Source organism: Sceloporus undulatus, chromosome 1, assembly GCF_019175285.1.
Source record: "Sceloporus undulatus isolate JIND9_A2432 ecotype Alabama chromosome 1, SceUnd_v1.1, whole genome shotgun sequence".
Lineage (NCBI taxonomy): Eukaryota > Metazoa > Chordata > Lepidosauria > Squamata > Phrynosomatidae > Sceloporus > Sceloporus undulatus.
Window position 1 is genome coordinate 340192225 of NC_056522.1, and position 15386 is coordinate 340207610.

The window sequence follows — 15386 nt, forward strand, 5'->3', positions numbered from 1 at the left end:
CATCAGAGGCCGGCAAAAGGCCATGGGGAGGGCGGGCCCGTCCTCTGGCTGCCGGCTGGCCGCCTCTGGCTTTTGCCGGCCTGAGGGTCCTTCCTTGGGGCTGTCAGAGACCGCAAAAGGGCCGCAGAGACGGCGGGCCATCCTTCGCTTTGCTGGCACCTGAGGGTCCTCTGGGGCCGTCAGAGGCCATCAAAAAGAAAGGAAAGGCAGAGGAGGAGGCTGGGCAACGCGTTCCAGCCACCTTCTCCTCGGCCCTTCGCTCCCGCGAAAGGAAAGGCAGGAGAAGGAGGTGGGCCACGCGTCCCAGCCCCCTTCTCCTCGGCCCTTCGCTCCCCGTGAAAGGGCCCATGGAGCCCTTTCGCGCAGAGCGAAGAGAAGCAGGGAGAGAAGAGGAGCAGATGCGACGCCCTGTCTCCTTCCAGGCGCCCATTTTCTGGCTTCCCCCCGCGTCTAGAGAGAAGCGAGGCCCGAAAATGGCAGGGAGAGGCGGAACAGAACGCGCCCATTCCGCCTTCTCCCTGCCCCGTGCCAGCAAAATGGTGTCACGTACCACCTGTGGCACGCGTGCCATAGGTTCGCCATCATGGGCTAAGATCTCTAACTACATACATACGCGTACAATTAATACTGACATCATTTTAATTATCTGTCATTTATTGATTGATTTATTCAGACTCTGAATCCATTCCATCCCAAATACTCAGAAACAGAGCAAAGAAGCAACACATTAAAAGTAATAACACCATATGTAACACTTCCATTGTGGTTTTTTGACACCACTTTAAAAAAAAACTTAATATAATGATTTCATTAAGTTTTAAAACTATAACAAGTAATATTTATTTGCTAAAATAGATGGATTTTGTAAAATATTTGGTCATTTTTAATTTTCTGTTTAAAATAAACAAATTTAAAAAAAGCTTTTGCACATTTAAAGCATGTGCACCAACTGTGCCCATTGCTTTAAACACTAGATCTGGCCATAGTGGTATTAACTGCATCTTATTTGGATTACTGTAACATGCTCTACTTGGGGCTGCCTTTGAACAGTTTTCAGAAACATCTGCTGGTCCAAAGATCTGCAGTCAGACTATTAAGTGGAGAAGGTTACAGAGACCATACTACACCCTTGTTGAAACTACTCCACTGGCTGACAGTTTGTTTCTGGGCACAATTCAAAGTGCTGGTTATGACCTATAAAGGGGACATGAGAAGGCCTTCTAGATGGTTGCCCCTAGTCTCTGAAACTCTCTTGCCAGAGAGGACAGAATGGCTCCTCCTTGTTGTACTTCCATCAGCAGGCTAAAAACTTTTTATCCCAACAGGTTTTTAAAACAAAGTTTTTTAAAGAATAGGCTCGGGAGGCACTGCTTTTTTTAAATGAACTGTTTTAATGGAACTGTTAATAGTTTTTTAAAATCTTTTTAAATTGCATTTTATTCTTTTAACCCGAGCTTTGAATTATTTCAATATTACAAATAATTTAAAGTAGGATACAAATAAATATCAGTATCATCATCTGCATGCTTGCCTAAAAGCCTCAAGATCACTCTTGTTATCTATAATGTGTTGCACCTATTGTACATATTATATATTTCTCCTTGCAATAAATGTATAATGGCTTCAGGAGAAGGGCAGGGTTGGTTGCCAGGTTTCCCTCATTATAAGGGATGATGTTCCCTATATGAGTGCTGGAAAGCTTTTCCTTTCATACAGACTGATCAAAATGCCCAAAAAATCCCGTATTTTCAGTTGGGATCGCTTTGTAAGGATAGAAATCTGACAACATATAATTTATGTGAACAATATGTTAATCTTAAACACAAATCTTTATGCTGGGTGGGGTCCTCAGGCTGGAATTCTTTTGGAGTCTTCACTAGTGTAACTCGGAGTTATGCCAACGTAAGTACTTCTTCAGACATTGCACAAGAAGATTTCCAGTATCTTCTTGCAAAATAGTTTTCTCTAGGCTGCACTCTCTGCAGTGCTATGTGCTGTTTTCAACTGTGCTTTCTGCAATGCTCACCTCTCTAGAAACTTGCTGTCCTGGCCAGTAGCCACAAGTTTTCTCTCTGCTGTGTGCTACCATCCCAGGGACAAAACACCTGGGAGACAGAGTTTGTGTGTGTGTGGGGGGGGCACAATGGCAGAGATAGCTTTCTCTCCTGTCAGCATCTGGACAAAGGATGTAGGGCTGCCCCTGAAAAATCAGCTCTGCTTTTCTATCTGAGCTAAGCTCCCCTTGTCCTGCTATCTCACTTCCTCTGCTGGACTGAAGTCCTGGAACAGAACCTCAGCTACTGGTTGATGGTCAGGAACAAGGACTGTTTCCTGCATATGCCATTCAGATTTGTCTGTATCAGCCCTGAAACCTCACAGGAATAGGACATTCTGAATCACCACCTAGCAGAAAAACAGTGCCATGGAAAAGTTGAAGATGAGCCACCTTTGAAGACCTGGGATCAAATCAATTGCTGAGGCAAATAGAAGGAACACTATAAAATTCTGCAACTTTCACTAGGACTATATTTCATCTACCTTCAGCAGCTTTCCCACTATAATCTAATTTCAAGAGATTTTTCAGCATGCAAACGATTTGATCCAATGAGATCAATCAAAATGGCACCTTTGTGCTACAGAATTCAACTAGCATCTTTGCCTTGTACATGCATTAACAGTAACAGGGTGAGGAAGAAAGCACCTGACTGGGGTAATCAGAATAGGAGCACTGCAGGCCCTGAGGTTTCATAGCCAAAACCTAAGATCTAGGGACAGTGCCTGGCAATGTCACGGAGCTGCGGGCTGATGTTGCTCACAGCATATCATTCAAATTAACAAACACAAGTCCAACAAATGAAACAAGGGAGGAAGAGGAGCAGATGAGGTCTCTGGACAGTCAACAGCAGCCACTCTGAAGCAGTCTGCAATAATGGGGGTCAGCAACACACAATTATCTTTTTCTGAACACTGCTCTCGCCCTGAGATTTCTCTCCTCACCCTTAGCCCTGGCGAGGATATGCCAGGCCCTGATAGCCGAGAATCCTAAATTTGCCAGACTTTGGCCCAGAACTAATTTGTGAATTCCCTCTAGTGTCCTCCCAAGAATGACATTAGAGCTCCCTAGCAAGAGAATTCTACATACCTCACTAAAGTACAAATGTCAAGATTCTGGAAGATGCAGGTACAGCTGTAGAAGTGGTACCCACCTGTTATAATCATGTAGTATAGCTCTATTGCATCTCTATACACCTGAGCTCACTGCCCTTTCATTTTGGACAGGCTCACATTTCTCTTCGTCCAGCTGTATTTGCACATCTCACTTCAAACCAACTCCCTTAATCCTTTGCTCTAGTACCACCAATGCCTGTCTTTAATCTGGGGTCTCTTTTATATCAACAGATCTTTAGTAAGCACAGCTGCATGGCAGCTGCAGCTTTTCCTTATAAAAATGGCTTCCTTCCATGCACCTATTAAATGGCATATAACGATTCACCAACTTCACCTCTATTTGCTCACACCAGCCTCCCCTCACCTGCTGCTGTCTAGATGTGTTGGACTACAATTCCAATCATTCTTGACAAGAACAGCTATTGTTTATCCTGGTTGGGGACAATAGGAGCTATAGCTCAACACATCTGGAGGACATCATGTTGGCAGAAGCTGACTTATACCCTTTCCAGTGATTCCAGATTTGATTCTTTAAATAACTTCTGTATACAGCTAAATCTGGAAATCTGGATTTCTAATCATTTCCTGTTGTTAAAAAAGGGCCTCTCCTTAAATTAAAATGGCCCAGGGGAGCAAAAAGCATGGCAAAAAATGCCCTCTGTGCTGTGCCCCTTAGACAGTGTTCAGGAAGATCTGGGGCAAAAGGAATTTTTATTTCTTTTGGGAGGGATGAAGTGGAAGGGTGCAGTCCTCCAAAGTGTCCTGGGGAGTTTATGCAGTCCCTTAGCCTCCAGCAGTTGCCCAGTCCTCTAGTAGGACATATCCTCCCCCACCCCGTGCATGCAAACACACTGGTTGAGGATGATTTAACTTGCTGACTGAAGCAAGATTTGACATAGGCAACAGTTTTTGAGAGAGAGGTCCAATCCACACTGCAGAAATAATCCAGTTTGAGACTGTTTTAACTGTCCTGGCTCAGTGCTAGGGAATAATGGGAATTGTAATTTATTGTGGCACCAGAGCTCTCTGATGGAGAAGGCTACATGTCTCACAAAACTACTGCTCCCAGAATTCCCTAGCATTGAGCCAGGGCAGTTAAAGCAGTGTCAAACTGGATTATTTTTGCAGTATGGACTGGACCAAAAAGACTGAGGGGGGTAAACCAAGTCTGGGACTCTGTAAGCCCTAAGAGCATTCTGGGGTGTCCGCTTCCTTTCTCTAGAAATGTGACATCAGACAGTGAAAACTGCCATTGGGGTATTCAAGGGGCATGTCTCCAGCTATAACATTTAGAGCCTGGAAAAATTACTTTTTTGGAGTACAACGTCCAAGGATCCATGGGGGGTGCTTTGGGAATTGTTGTCCCAAAAGTTACTTTGCCAAGCTCTATGCTCAACATATATATTGCTTTGCAAGCAAGCTCCAACATTACATAAACTCAGATATTCCAGAACTCCATAAGCCTCCAGTGATCTCCTTCCAATGGAAACCAAATCCAGTTAAGTGCTGTTCCCCTGGAACTTCTCAGTACTGTGAAGCAAAGAAAGCGTAAAATACACAAGACAGTCTGCAGTGTCTTGCTAATGTCCACTAAGAAATGCTGATACCCTCTGACGTTGTTGGACATCTGCATGGGCTGAGATATTTGTTGTCTGTTCAGTCTCTGTGGCTCCATATTTCCAGATGCACAACATCTGCTCAGCATCTGTATCTTCTTCAGTGCCGGCTTTGACCCCATAGAGCCTCCTCAGCATCTTTTCCACTTATCTCCAGCTGCGTATTTTCTCTTATGTGCTCCCTTCATTAGCCGTTGCTCAGCATCATGAAGAAACTATTCTGCTATTTCAGCTTCCCCTGCTCCATGATTTGCCATCTCTTTCCTTTATTTCTCCAGAGCATGACAAAGCTCTCTCTTTGGATTATAACTTCAGCAACAGTCCCAGTTGGGGGTTTCTGGCAGCTAAAGCTTCCCAAAAGTAACATTTCCAAGCTCTGCAAGGCTCCATTCACAAAACCAGATGGGAGCACAGTTACCTCTTGAAAAGTGAGCCAGAAATCTTTCTCGTGGAAAATAGCTCTTCTTAGGATTTGACATCTTCAATCAGAGTTTGAAAAGGTTACTTATTTTAGCCTACAGGTCCCAAACTCCTCAAGCCAGCATGGGTGAAAAAACAATAATTTCAACCAAAGTGAACAACTGTATAGCTGAGATCACCTAAACCATGTGGAGATCCATTTCATACCAATGGCTTTCTGTTTGGGAAATCATCAGTTTTATTTAATTTCCCAGCAGCAACGAGACCACAAAGCTACTGTATGAATCGAGTCATACAAGCACACTGATGCGGTGGAAATGAGGACTAAGTTGGTCTATGTGTTGAGAGCTGAAGTAGCCAAACAACCATTTTTGCTGCATGCCTGACTCCCAACTCAACCAAACATTTCCCTTATGGCTCCAGATTTGCTGCAGGACGTGGGTTGAATAGTTATGCTTACGACTAATTGTGTCCATCCCACACCACATGACCATAGCGCCACATGCCAAGCATAACCCAAATGCACATACCTCACCGTGCCAACTCTCACTCTCCATGTATTTCATGAACAAGGAATCTTGCCCAGTGTCTGTGGTGACTACTACTCACATATGGAACATGTTAATATATGTGCTCAGTCCTTCAAGAATAATTTTGGCTTCCAAGCCTCAAGAAACACTTTTTCCTCCTCATAGTCCTGGAGTGCATCTTTCCCACTCTCTCTGGTTCCTTCTCTGCCTCCTCCCCTCCTACTTTAGGTTTTAGACATTGGCTTGGTTTTCTATTCACTGGCTGGATTTGGGGCTGATGTTATTCCAAGGCTCTGAAAGCGGTCCCAGCCCATGGCTTATTCCTTTGCCAGCGCTCCGGCTCCTCCACCTGCTGGGAGGGGGCTGCTCTACAGCAAGAGAGCCTGGCTTTCATAACTCCTTGGTTTTAAATGTGTTAACCTCCTAAAAGCCTGAGTCCATGTATGTTTACTCAGATTGAAGTCCCCATTAGTTCAAGGTAGAGCTTGAGAAAGCATCCCCCCCCTTTTTTTATTTTATTATTATTATTTTTTGTGATTGCAGCTCCCAAAATCCTGTGGACAGCACAGCCAGTGGCCACACCAGCTGGGGGATTCTGAGAGTTGTAGTTTTAAAAAAAGTAATTGCCAAAGCAAAGGTCCAATGGGACTTTCTTCCAAGTAAGTACACACTGGATAGCAGGCTAAGTTGCTTAGAAAAGGTTCCTGCCTTTCAAAACTACTCCTCTTGTTTCTGCATGCTGCCTTCACTTGTCCCCCAAACCCTGCCATCCAATCCTGTTGTTGCTTTCTATGCACACACACACCCATCCACCCCCACTGCCTTCTTCTCTCCTGCACAGAGCTATGGAGTAATTCAAGAGCCCAGGAGGACATCTAATGGCAGGGAAGGGAACTATGGCTCTTGCCAGAACCTCACACAGCTTCCCAGATGATTGGAAAACCTGTCCATGCACTCTGGGTGCTAGCCAAGATTCCAGGCCTAGCCGGGGAAATATATTTACTGGTGGTGTGGGGTGGCGGCGAATCAAGGATTTGCAGAGGCAAAGCAGCCCACAGCCTGTGTGCCAATCTGCAGACCCACAACTTCCATTTGCGGCTCAAGCACATTGGCCACGAAGCCACAGCAGAGCTGCTACAGCTGGATGAGTTTCTTTCTCCCATAGGGATGCTCTCTCCACAACAGGGACACATAGGGCTGCACTCCTGGCTGCATGGGAACACACTGATACGGGTGCAGCCATAAGTCTTTTGCAAAGACAGACCGTACATCTCATGAGGACTTGGCGGTGCTAGGAATGGCGCGTGCCAGCCTGTCTCCATGCTCAAGAATGCCACCTACACAAAACAAAACACACACGCACTGCAGTGTGCATTGCTGCAATGAGCTGTCGGGCCAACCTCTTGGCTAGACAGAGTTCTGCATCCCTGAAAGAAAAGGGATGCCTGTTGCCAAGACATTTCCTGGCCCTCGCCATCCAGGAAAATTTTTCTCCCTCTGAAAGCTGGAATCTGAAGGCAAGGAGGACCAGCCCAGTCTAAGGAATCAAGTCTCCAGGCAGTTAGGCAACCTGGGTTCAAATCAAGTCTCCCATCTGGTAATCAGAATCCCAACCTCAGGTTATACATATGCCTCATCTGCACTGCAGAAATAATTGGGTTTGACACCACTTTTAACTACCCTGGCTCCATGCTATGGAATTCTGGGAACTGTAGTTAGTTGTGGCACCAGAGCAAAGCTCTGAAAGTGTCCCCTGAGAAGACAGCAAAGCTCTGATGCCACAAACAAGTACAGTTCCCAGTATTCCATAGCATGGAGCTAGGGCAGTTAAAGTAGTGTCAAACCTGATTATTTCTGCAGTGCAGATGCAGCCATACACTCACTGGGTAAGCCCAGTGCAACCACACTTTTCTACCCCAGTTAGTGTAATGGTTTGAGTGCTAGACTAGGAGACCAAGGTTCGAATCCTGGCTTGAGTCAGGGAAATCTAGCTTGCCCAAGGTCTCCCAGTGCATTCTCTCAGCCACAGAGAATGGGAACTGCCAACACGCTCTGAAGAAGGTTGCAGGGAAAACCTTGTGATAGGGTCTCCATAAGCCAAAAATTACTTGAAGGCACACAACAACGACAACAAAATATAAATAGAGGCCCTTGCCCTCTGAGGTTGGTCCTCTTTTCCATGAGGGGCCCCTAAGGTTGAAGGTAACCAATGGCCCTTCATAGATCCATAGCAACTATAACCATAGCAACTTTTCCGCCTCACTTTGCCTATCTGCAAAAGAGAAATAGTTGTTTTCCATGGGAACCAATGGCCCTTTGTAGACTCATAACAATCACACATTCCTGCCTCACTTTGTCTATCTGTAGAAGAGACAGAGTGACCCAGCTTAGAGGTCCTGTCCTCTGAGGCTGGTCCTCTTTTCCATGGTAGACACCCAAGGTTCAAGGCAACCGATGGCCCTTCATAGACTTCATAGACATAGCAACCCAACCACACTCTTCTGCCTTTGGTTGCCTCTCTGTAGAAGAGAAATAGAGTGACCCAGCTCAGAGCTTCTGCCTTTTGTGGTGGACCCTCAAGATTCAAGGGCTCCAGTGGCCCTTCTCAGACTCATAGCAAGCACATTTTCCATGGTGGACCTGGGGGTCTACTTCCCATGGAAGAGCTGCAAGGGAACTTATATGAAGCCCACTCTCCACGGTGGACCTCCAAGGTCCAAGGGAGCCAATGGCCCTCCACAGACTCATAGCAGCCCCGCTTTCCATGGTGGACCTGCAAGGGAACCAGTGGCCCCTCTTAGACCCACACCCCCTTTCCCTGCTGGCCCCCCTCCAGGGCCGGGGGACCTACTGTGCTCGGGCGAGGCCTGGATCATGTCGAACTTGTGGACCTCCTTGGCGTAGTACTGGGAGTCGGAGTGGTCCTGGGCGCAGCCCTGGGCCTGCTGCCCGCCCTGCTGCTCCTGCTCCTGCCTCTCCTGCTCCATCTCCTCCAGGAGCTCGCGGGTGCTGTTGTAGAGGGCCAGCACCTGGAGGGGGACGTGGCTGGGGCCCGGCGTCTCCGGGGGGCTGGTCAGGCGCAGCTTGCTGAGGATCTGGCCCCGGATGGCCTCCACCCGCTTCCTCTTGAGGTGCTCCAGGTCCAGCGTGGTGCAGGAGGAGAGGGCCAGGCTGGCGGTGGCCAGGCTCAGCAGCGCCAGCGCCACCACCGCCCCCTCAGCGCCCATCTTCGGCCCCCGGCAGCCGGCCGCCAGCAAGCAGGATGATGCCTGGCCCCGACTCAGCCCCGGCGCCACCGGCAGCAGCCAGCCCAAGGGCCCCGGGCATGCCGCCCCCGAGGGGCTGGAGGAGGGCGCTCAGCAGCAGGGGCCCCCAGGCTGCTTCATCCGGGCAAGGCAGGAGGCGAGGGGGCTTCAGCGGGATCCCCGATCACCCCGGCCCTGGCCTCCCCCCAAGTCCCCCCGAGCTTCCCCGGAGCTCTCGCCTTGCCTTCTTTCTTTCTTTCTTTCCTTCCTTCCTTCCTTCCCTCTTTCTTTCTTTTTTTATTTTCTTCCTCCTTTCCCTTCCCTTCTTTCTTTCCTTTCTTCCCTCCTTCTCTGCTTCCCTCCCTTCTTACTTCCTTCCTCCCTTCCTTCTTTTCTTCCCTCCTTCCCTTCCCCCTTTCTTTCTTTCTTTCTTTCTTTCTTTCCTTCTTCCTTTCCCTTCTTCTTCCCTTCCTTCTTTCCTTTCCTTACTCTTTCCTTCTTTCTTTCCTTCCTTCCTTCCCTGTCTGTCCCCCTTGGCGCTCTCCTTTCTCTCTCTTTCTGCTCTCAGCGCCCACTGTCTGGCTGCTTCCCCTGCTTGAAATTTTATACCTCCTCCTTCCCCCAGTTCTTCTTCCTCCTCCTCCTCCTCCTCCTCCTCCTCCTCCAGTGACGCCTCTGGGGCTGAGGCTGGGCTGGGGGCTCCTTCCAAGGCCAGCCCTCCTCCTCCGCCCGGACCCGCTTCAGTTGGAATGGAGGGGGCGGCGGAGGGCATCGCAGACAGACCCCTTCAGCCCAGAGGCTGGGTCCCCCCTCCTCCTCTGGCCCCCCTTCCTGAGATACTCTGGGTCTTCCCTGCTGAAAGGGGGGCTCTCTGGAGCCCCACACATTTTAGCAACCGGCAGCTGCCAACTTCTTCTCCTCCCTCTCTCCATCTCTCCTCCTCCTCCTCCTCCTCCTCTATTATTTCTCTCTTCTCTTTTTCTTTCCAGAATGATTCTTGGCTGGAGAGCCCAGCGCTGCCTGCTCCAAGGCTGAAGTCGAGGAAAGCTCCTGCTCCCAACGTCTTTCCTACAAGAGCCCTTTGCCTACTGAGGCTGCCCGCTCTGGGCCCACAACAAACTCCAACTCCCAGAATTCCATAGCCTTGAGCCAGGACAGTTAAAGCAGTGCCAAACTCGGTTATTTCTCCAGTGTGGATGCAGCCTGATTTTTCCATAGGAGTTTATCACACTGGGGCTAATTTTGGCCTTAAAAGAGAGATTAAAGCACATTTAAAGCATCCTGCAAATAAAGCAAAAAATGGCAAGTAATTGCATGAATGATGATCAATTGTGCAAATAAAGCGATATTGGAAATGCATTGTCGCTGAAATCCCGAAAGTAAAAAGATGTGCATCAATACTATTTTGTGACCACTTTAACAGTCAGTTTTGTGCGACGTTGTGTGAAATCATTTTGCGTCATTACATGATTTTTCCAGGATATTCACAGGATAAAATCCCAATCTCATTCATGTGATAAACTCCTTAACACAGCTATACCTTTGAATGCCTCAGATACATAGGAGGAGGTAGGATCAAGTCTAGGAACACTCATGCTCCCAACTTCTTTCTTCCAGTGAGTCTCAAAGGGGCTACAAGATCCCTTCAAAACATATGTGTAAGTGTGTGTGTGTGCTCCTTCCAGTTGTACTTAACAGTAACTCAAAGGAGAACATATCATGGGGGGGTCTCTTTGACATGATTTCTTTGGTGGGGGGGTTGGCATTGCTTTCCTCTGAGGCTGAGAGAGTGTGACTTGTCCAACGTCACCTAGTGGGCTTCCAAGGCAGAGTCATGGATTCAAACCCCACTGCCAAAGTCCTGGCCCAAGACTCAAACCACTGCGCCACACTGGGTCTCACCCTGTCTTAACAGTATCCCAAATCTGGGTCTCTTTCACCCTACACAATATAGATAGGGTTATGATTCCAATTGAACTGCCGTGGCTCCAGTCTGTGAAATCTTGGGATTTGCAGTTTAGAGACGGACTCTAGTGCCTCAGCAGACTACCAGTCTCAGAATTGTGGATTCCTAGTTTATAACTGTCCTGTGAAAGTGCCCCTGGATTCTTCCCTCTATAGAGAAAAGAAACAAAATTGCACCACAATTGTGTCAGAATTGGGTTTGCTTGTGTGTGTGTGTGAAAGACCCTCGGGAGACAGTGTGCCATAGTGTTTTGAGTGCTGGGCTATGACTCTGGAGACCAGGGTTCGATTCCCTGCTCAGCCATGAAACCCACTGGGTGGCCTTGGGCTGATCACATTATCTCGGCCTCCTCTGAACAAGTTTTGCCAAGAAAACCCCTTAGGTTTGCCATAAGTCGGGAACAACTTGGAGGCACACAGCAATAAACAAAAGACCCGTAACTTTGACCCTTTTCGCCGGTCCAAAGCACACTGTGGAAATAATCCAGTTTGAGACTGCTTTAACCACCCTGGTTCATATTCCCTCTGTATTCACTAGGGTTAGGGGCACAAGACTCCACTGAATATGGAAAAACTGCAAATTAACAAAACTATCATGTTTTTACCTGAGAGGACACCTCTCTAGGAGTCTCTAGGTCCTTCAGCGCAACTTTGTGGTCAACATCTGACAGACAATGAGCATAGAACTGCACTGGATGAACTACAAATGCCTAGTAGAGTATTTTCTCTAGGAATCTCTAGGGAGTTTATCACACGGGAGGAATTTCTCTTAATTTTGAATGAAAAGAAAGTGGAGCCAGAACACATTCACGTGAATTCTCTAGTTCAGCTAATTTTCGTGAATTCGAAATGCGTTCGAACTGACTTCCCATTGCCTGAAAATAGCTTGCCATTGCCCGAAATTGCATGTGGTAGTCTCTCACGCAATAACGTGAAACCCCATGATTGTGTTCCAATTTCCCATGTCTGATAAACTCCTAGGTCTTTCAGTGCAACTTTTAGTTAAAGTTGACCATAGAGTTGCATTGGAGGAGCTAGATATTCTTAGAAACATATTAATCAAATCTGTAAATAATCAAATCCACAAAAATCAAAGCTGCAAATATGGAGGGATGAGTGTAGTTTATTGTGGCACCAGAGCTCTGACTGACAGCTTAAAAAAGGAAAGACTGGTTCTAGACAGGCAATGGGAACGGGGAATGAAAAGTCTGCATCAAAATACAATGGAGAAATACATGGGTCAAGAAAAACTGAGTCTGTTTGCTCCCTTTTGTAATGGGAACAATGGACGTGATTCGAATACGACTCGAGAACTCGCTCCGAGTCTGACTCGCAGCAAGATTCGTCGCTTTATCACCCAGTGGGAATGGGGCCAGGCTAAACGTCCCACAAAACTACAGTTTCCACAGTTCTCTAGCACTGAGCCAGAGCAGTTAAAGTGGTCTCATACTGGAATATTTTTGCAGTATGTTTTGGACCGCAGTCTTCCTGGCCTCTTCTCATTAAAGAGCCTGACCTTAAAGACCATGAAAAGTTTGAAGATGGGAAAAAGTGGAGTTTTGCTCTTGTTTTTTTTTTTTGTTTGTTTTGTTGTTGCAAATATGGAGTTCCAGGTGGTCTAGTCAGTTTATTCTTCTGCCTGTTTTTGTGTCCTCTGTCAAATGTTGGGCATGACTGGCAACCTTCGAGAGGAAGGCTATGGACTGAGAGGCAGGCAGCTGCTAGGGCTTGTGACAGGCTTTGCTCCATCGATTTTATTGCTCAGAGTCCCTGGAGCTTGGCTGTTGGAAAAGAAGATCCAAAAGAAGCTCAGGGCGCCCTCTGGTGGCAGATCTGCGCTGGTTACAAGAGCTCCCAGGAGGAACCCTTGTTTATATATAGGAGTGGTTTCCAAGAAAGCTTGCCCCAGAGCCCAAAAAAGAGTGGGTTGGGTATTTGGCCTTCTGTCCTCCTCCTCCCAGTTATTTCCAGCTGTTAAACGGCATCTTGAGACTTGAAAGCATAAAGCTTACCTAATGTGACCTTTCTATAATATGAGCAGTTTCTCTACTTGTTGCTGAAATGGGATACCTTGTGGGAGGTTTTGTTTTAGGATCTGTCACTGTTGAAAGATGCATGTTAAAAAAATTGTGTGTGTGCTTGTGTCCCCCATTTATCTCCAAGGGAGGCTTAGCTTTACACATTTGCATGTCCAAGAATTAATTCATCCCAAGAAAAATACCCCATAGAAGTAGAAGAGTACAATAATTTTTGATGGAGTAGATAATCATAGTGGTAAAATAAAAAGATAGAGCCCTGTTGGTCTGTAGAATCAGTACATAGATCTTGTAGCACCTCTGAGACTCATTGAAGGAAAGAAATTGGCAGCATGAGCTCTCATAGACTTCAAATGCATCTGAGGAAGTAGACTGAAGTTGATGAAAGCTCATGCTGCCAATTTCTTTCTTTCAGTTAGTCTCATAGAGTTGGAAAAGACCACAAGGGCCATCCAGTCCAACCCCAATCAAAGCACCACCAACAGATGGCTGTCCAGCCTCTGCTTAAAGACCTCCAAGGAAGGAGTTTCCACCACTCTGCGAGGAAGTGTGCATGAAACATTGAAAGTTATTCACACCTAGGACTTTTACATTTGCTGTGCTCAGATTCCCAGGAAATTTTGCCTTGTTCTTTCGTCTGGATGCCTAAGACGTATTTCTAAATGCTAGTGAAGTTTTAAGTTACTATAATCCAATCCTAGAAAACTGGAAACGAAATAAAATTTCACATGGGAGCAGAACTCTTATTTGGGGACAAAGCTCTCAATATCCCATATAGCTACTTGTCTGGAGCTCTGCTCAGCCCAGTGACAACTAACCAACACACAGTAGGGAAGATGAATGGAAAATTGTATCATCTCACTGTGCATCAAGCAAAGGCAGTTCAAGAAATTTTGGAGCTTGTCAAATGAGAAACATCCTTGATCGTGCCTGGTTTCTAAAGCTAAGCAGGTTTGGGGCTTGTTAGTACCTGAATGGGAGACCTCCAGGGAAGGGAAGGAATAATCCTTCCTGAAACTTTGGATTGCTGTTGCTGATCAGAACTGACAAGTCTGGACTGGATGAACAAGTGGTCTGGCTTGGGACAAGGTAGCTTTCTATGTATTCCATGTACAGAAGCCAAGTGGATTTGCAGTTGAATTTTGCTTTAGCACTTGTAATGGGATTTGTGTCTTCCACCAACAACTAGGAGGCTGTAGCCACTGCACCTCAGCATGTGTAGGGCTTGCCTCATTTTCCCCTGTCACTGAGCCAGCCCTAGCACTCAGCAACCATCTGCATGGTGATATATAGTTTGTGACTGCTTTGCTTCATTGATTTGGATTTTTGTGGATCACCCCTCTGCTCCTTGAGGGCTCCAGTTGATGCAGAAATACAAACAATACACTGCACAAGTCCTCCCCAAAACTCAGCAACTTTGTGTACGATAAAAACATGGATTAGGAATTTTAAAAAGGGAATGGCATAAATTGTTAGTATCTTACTGCAACAACATTGTTTTCATCAATTGTCTAAAAGGCATTAAAGATGAGGATAACCTAACCTCAATAGGGATGGAGTTTCACAACCAGGTACTAAACAAATGGTCCCATTTTGTGTACCTAGCATTGAAATCTCACCTTTCTAGTAAGTGGGACAAGTAACAGTGCCCCAGATGATGTACACAAATCAAAAGCAGGCTAGGAATTGTGTGGGAAGAGAATGGAATCAAAGACAGTGAAGAGACTGTCAACAGAATCCTTTGGGTAGAAAAGAGGTTCATTTACACCTCACTTGCAAGTAATCATTCCCTAAAAGTTCATAGATTGCACATGACATAGTATCCCCTGGCTGAAATGATTAGTTTCTTCTGTGGAGAAAGGATTTCTAGTACATAAGGAGAAAGACTGGGAATCCTCAAACTGAATGTCTCACTTTGAGCACACCAAGAAAAAGCTTCCAGGCTCCTCATGCTAGCAATTAGAAGACACTGGTCAGGCATTTATTTTCTCTCCTTCGTGGATTTTCCATATTCCATAAAAGAATAGGAGGCAATTTGGATTATGAATGGAGGAGGAGGATGTTTGAAAATATCCCCTACTTGTAGAAGAAAATGTGATAAAAGCCTTATTTGGAACACCTCTCTGAGAAATATGGGCATATGGGACACCAGTCTTTCTTCTAGCCCTGCGACTAATGTTTTAATTGTTATGGCCCTAGTTGCTTGAGGGAGAAGGGCCAAAACACCCTAAAGCCACCAAATCCTGTCTCATATTGGAAGCTACACAGGATCAGCCCTGGTTAATCCTTGGATGGGGGGCTGCCAATGAATGCCAGCTGCTGTAGGCTATATCTCAGAGAAAGGAACTGGCAAAATCACCTCTGAGTATTCCTTGCCTAAGAAAACCCTATGAAATTCATGGGTAT

At 46.4% G+C, this 15386-nt stretch overlaps 1 protein-coding gene across 1 annotated transcript in view; it reads right to left on the minus strand.

Moving 5' to 3' along the window:
* Positions 1–9339, minus strand: part of TGFB3 (transforming growth factor beta 3) — a 32061-nt gene extending 22722 nt beyond the window's left edge. The window contains exon 1 of the mRNA XM_042445951.1: positions 8586–9339. Coding sequence (XP_042301885.1) covers positions 8586–8961 — 376 coding nt within the window. The 5' untranslated portion in view covers positions 8962–9339. The remainder of the gene's footprint in view (positions 1–8585) is intronic.
* Positions 9340–15386: the final 6047 nt, after the last annotated feature.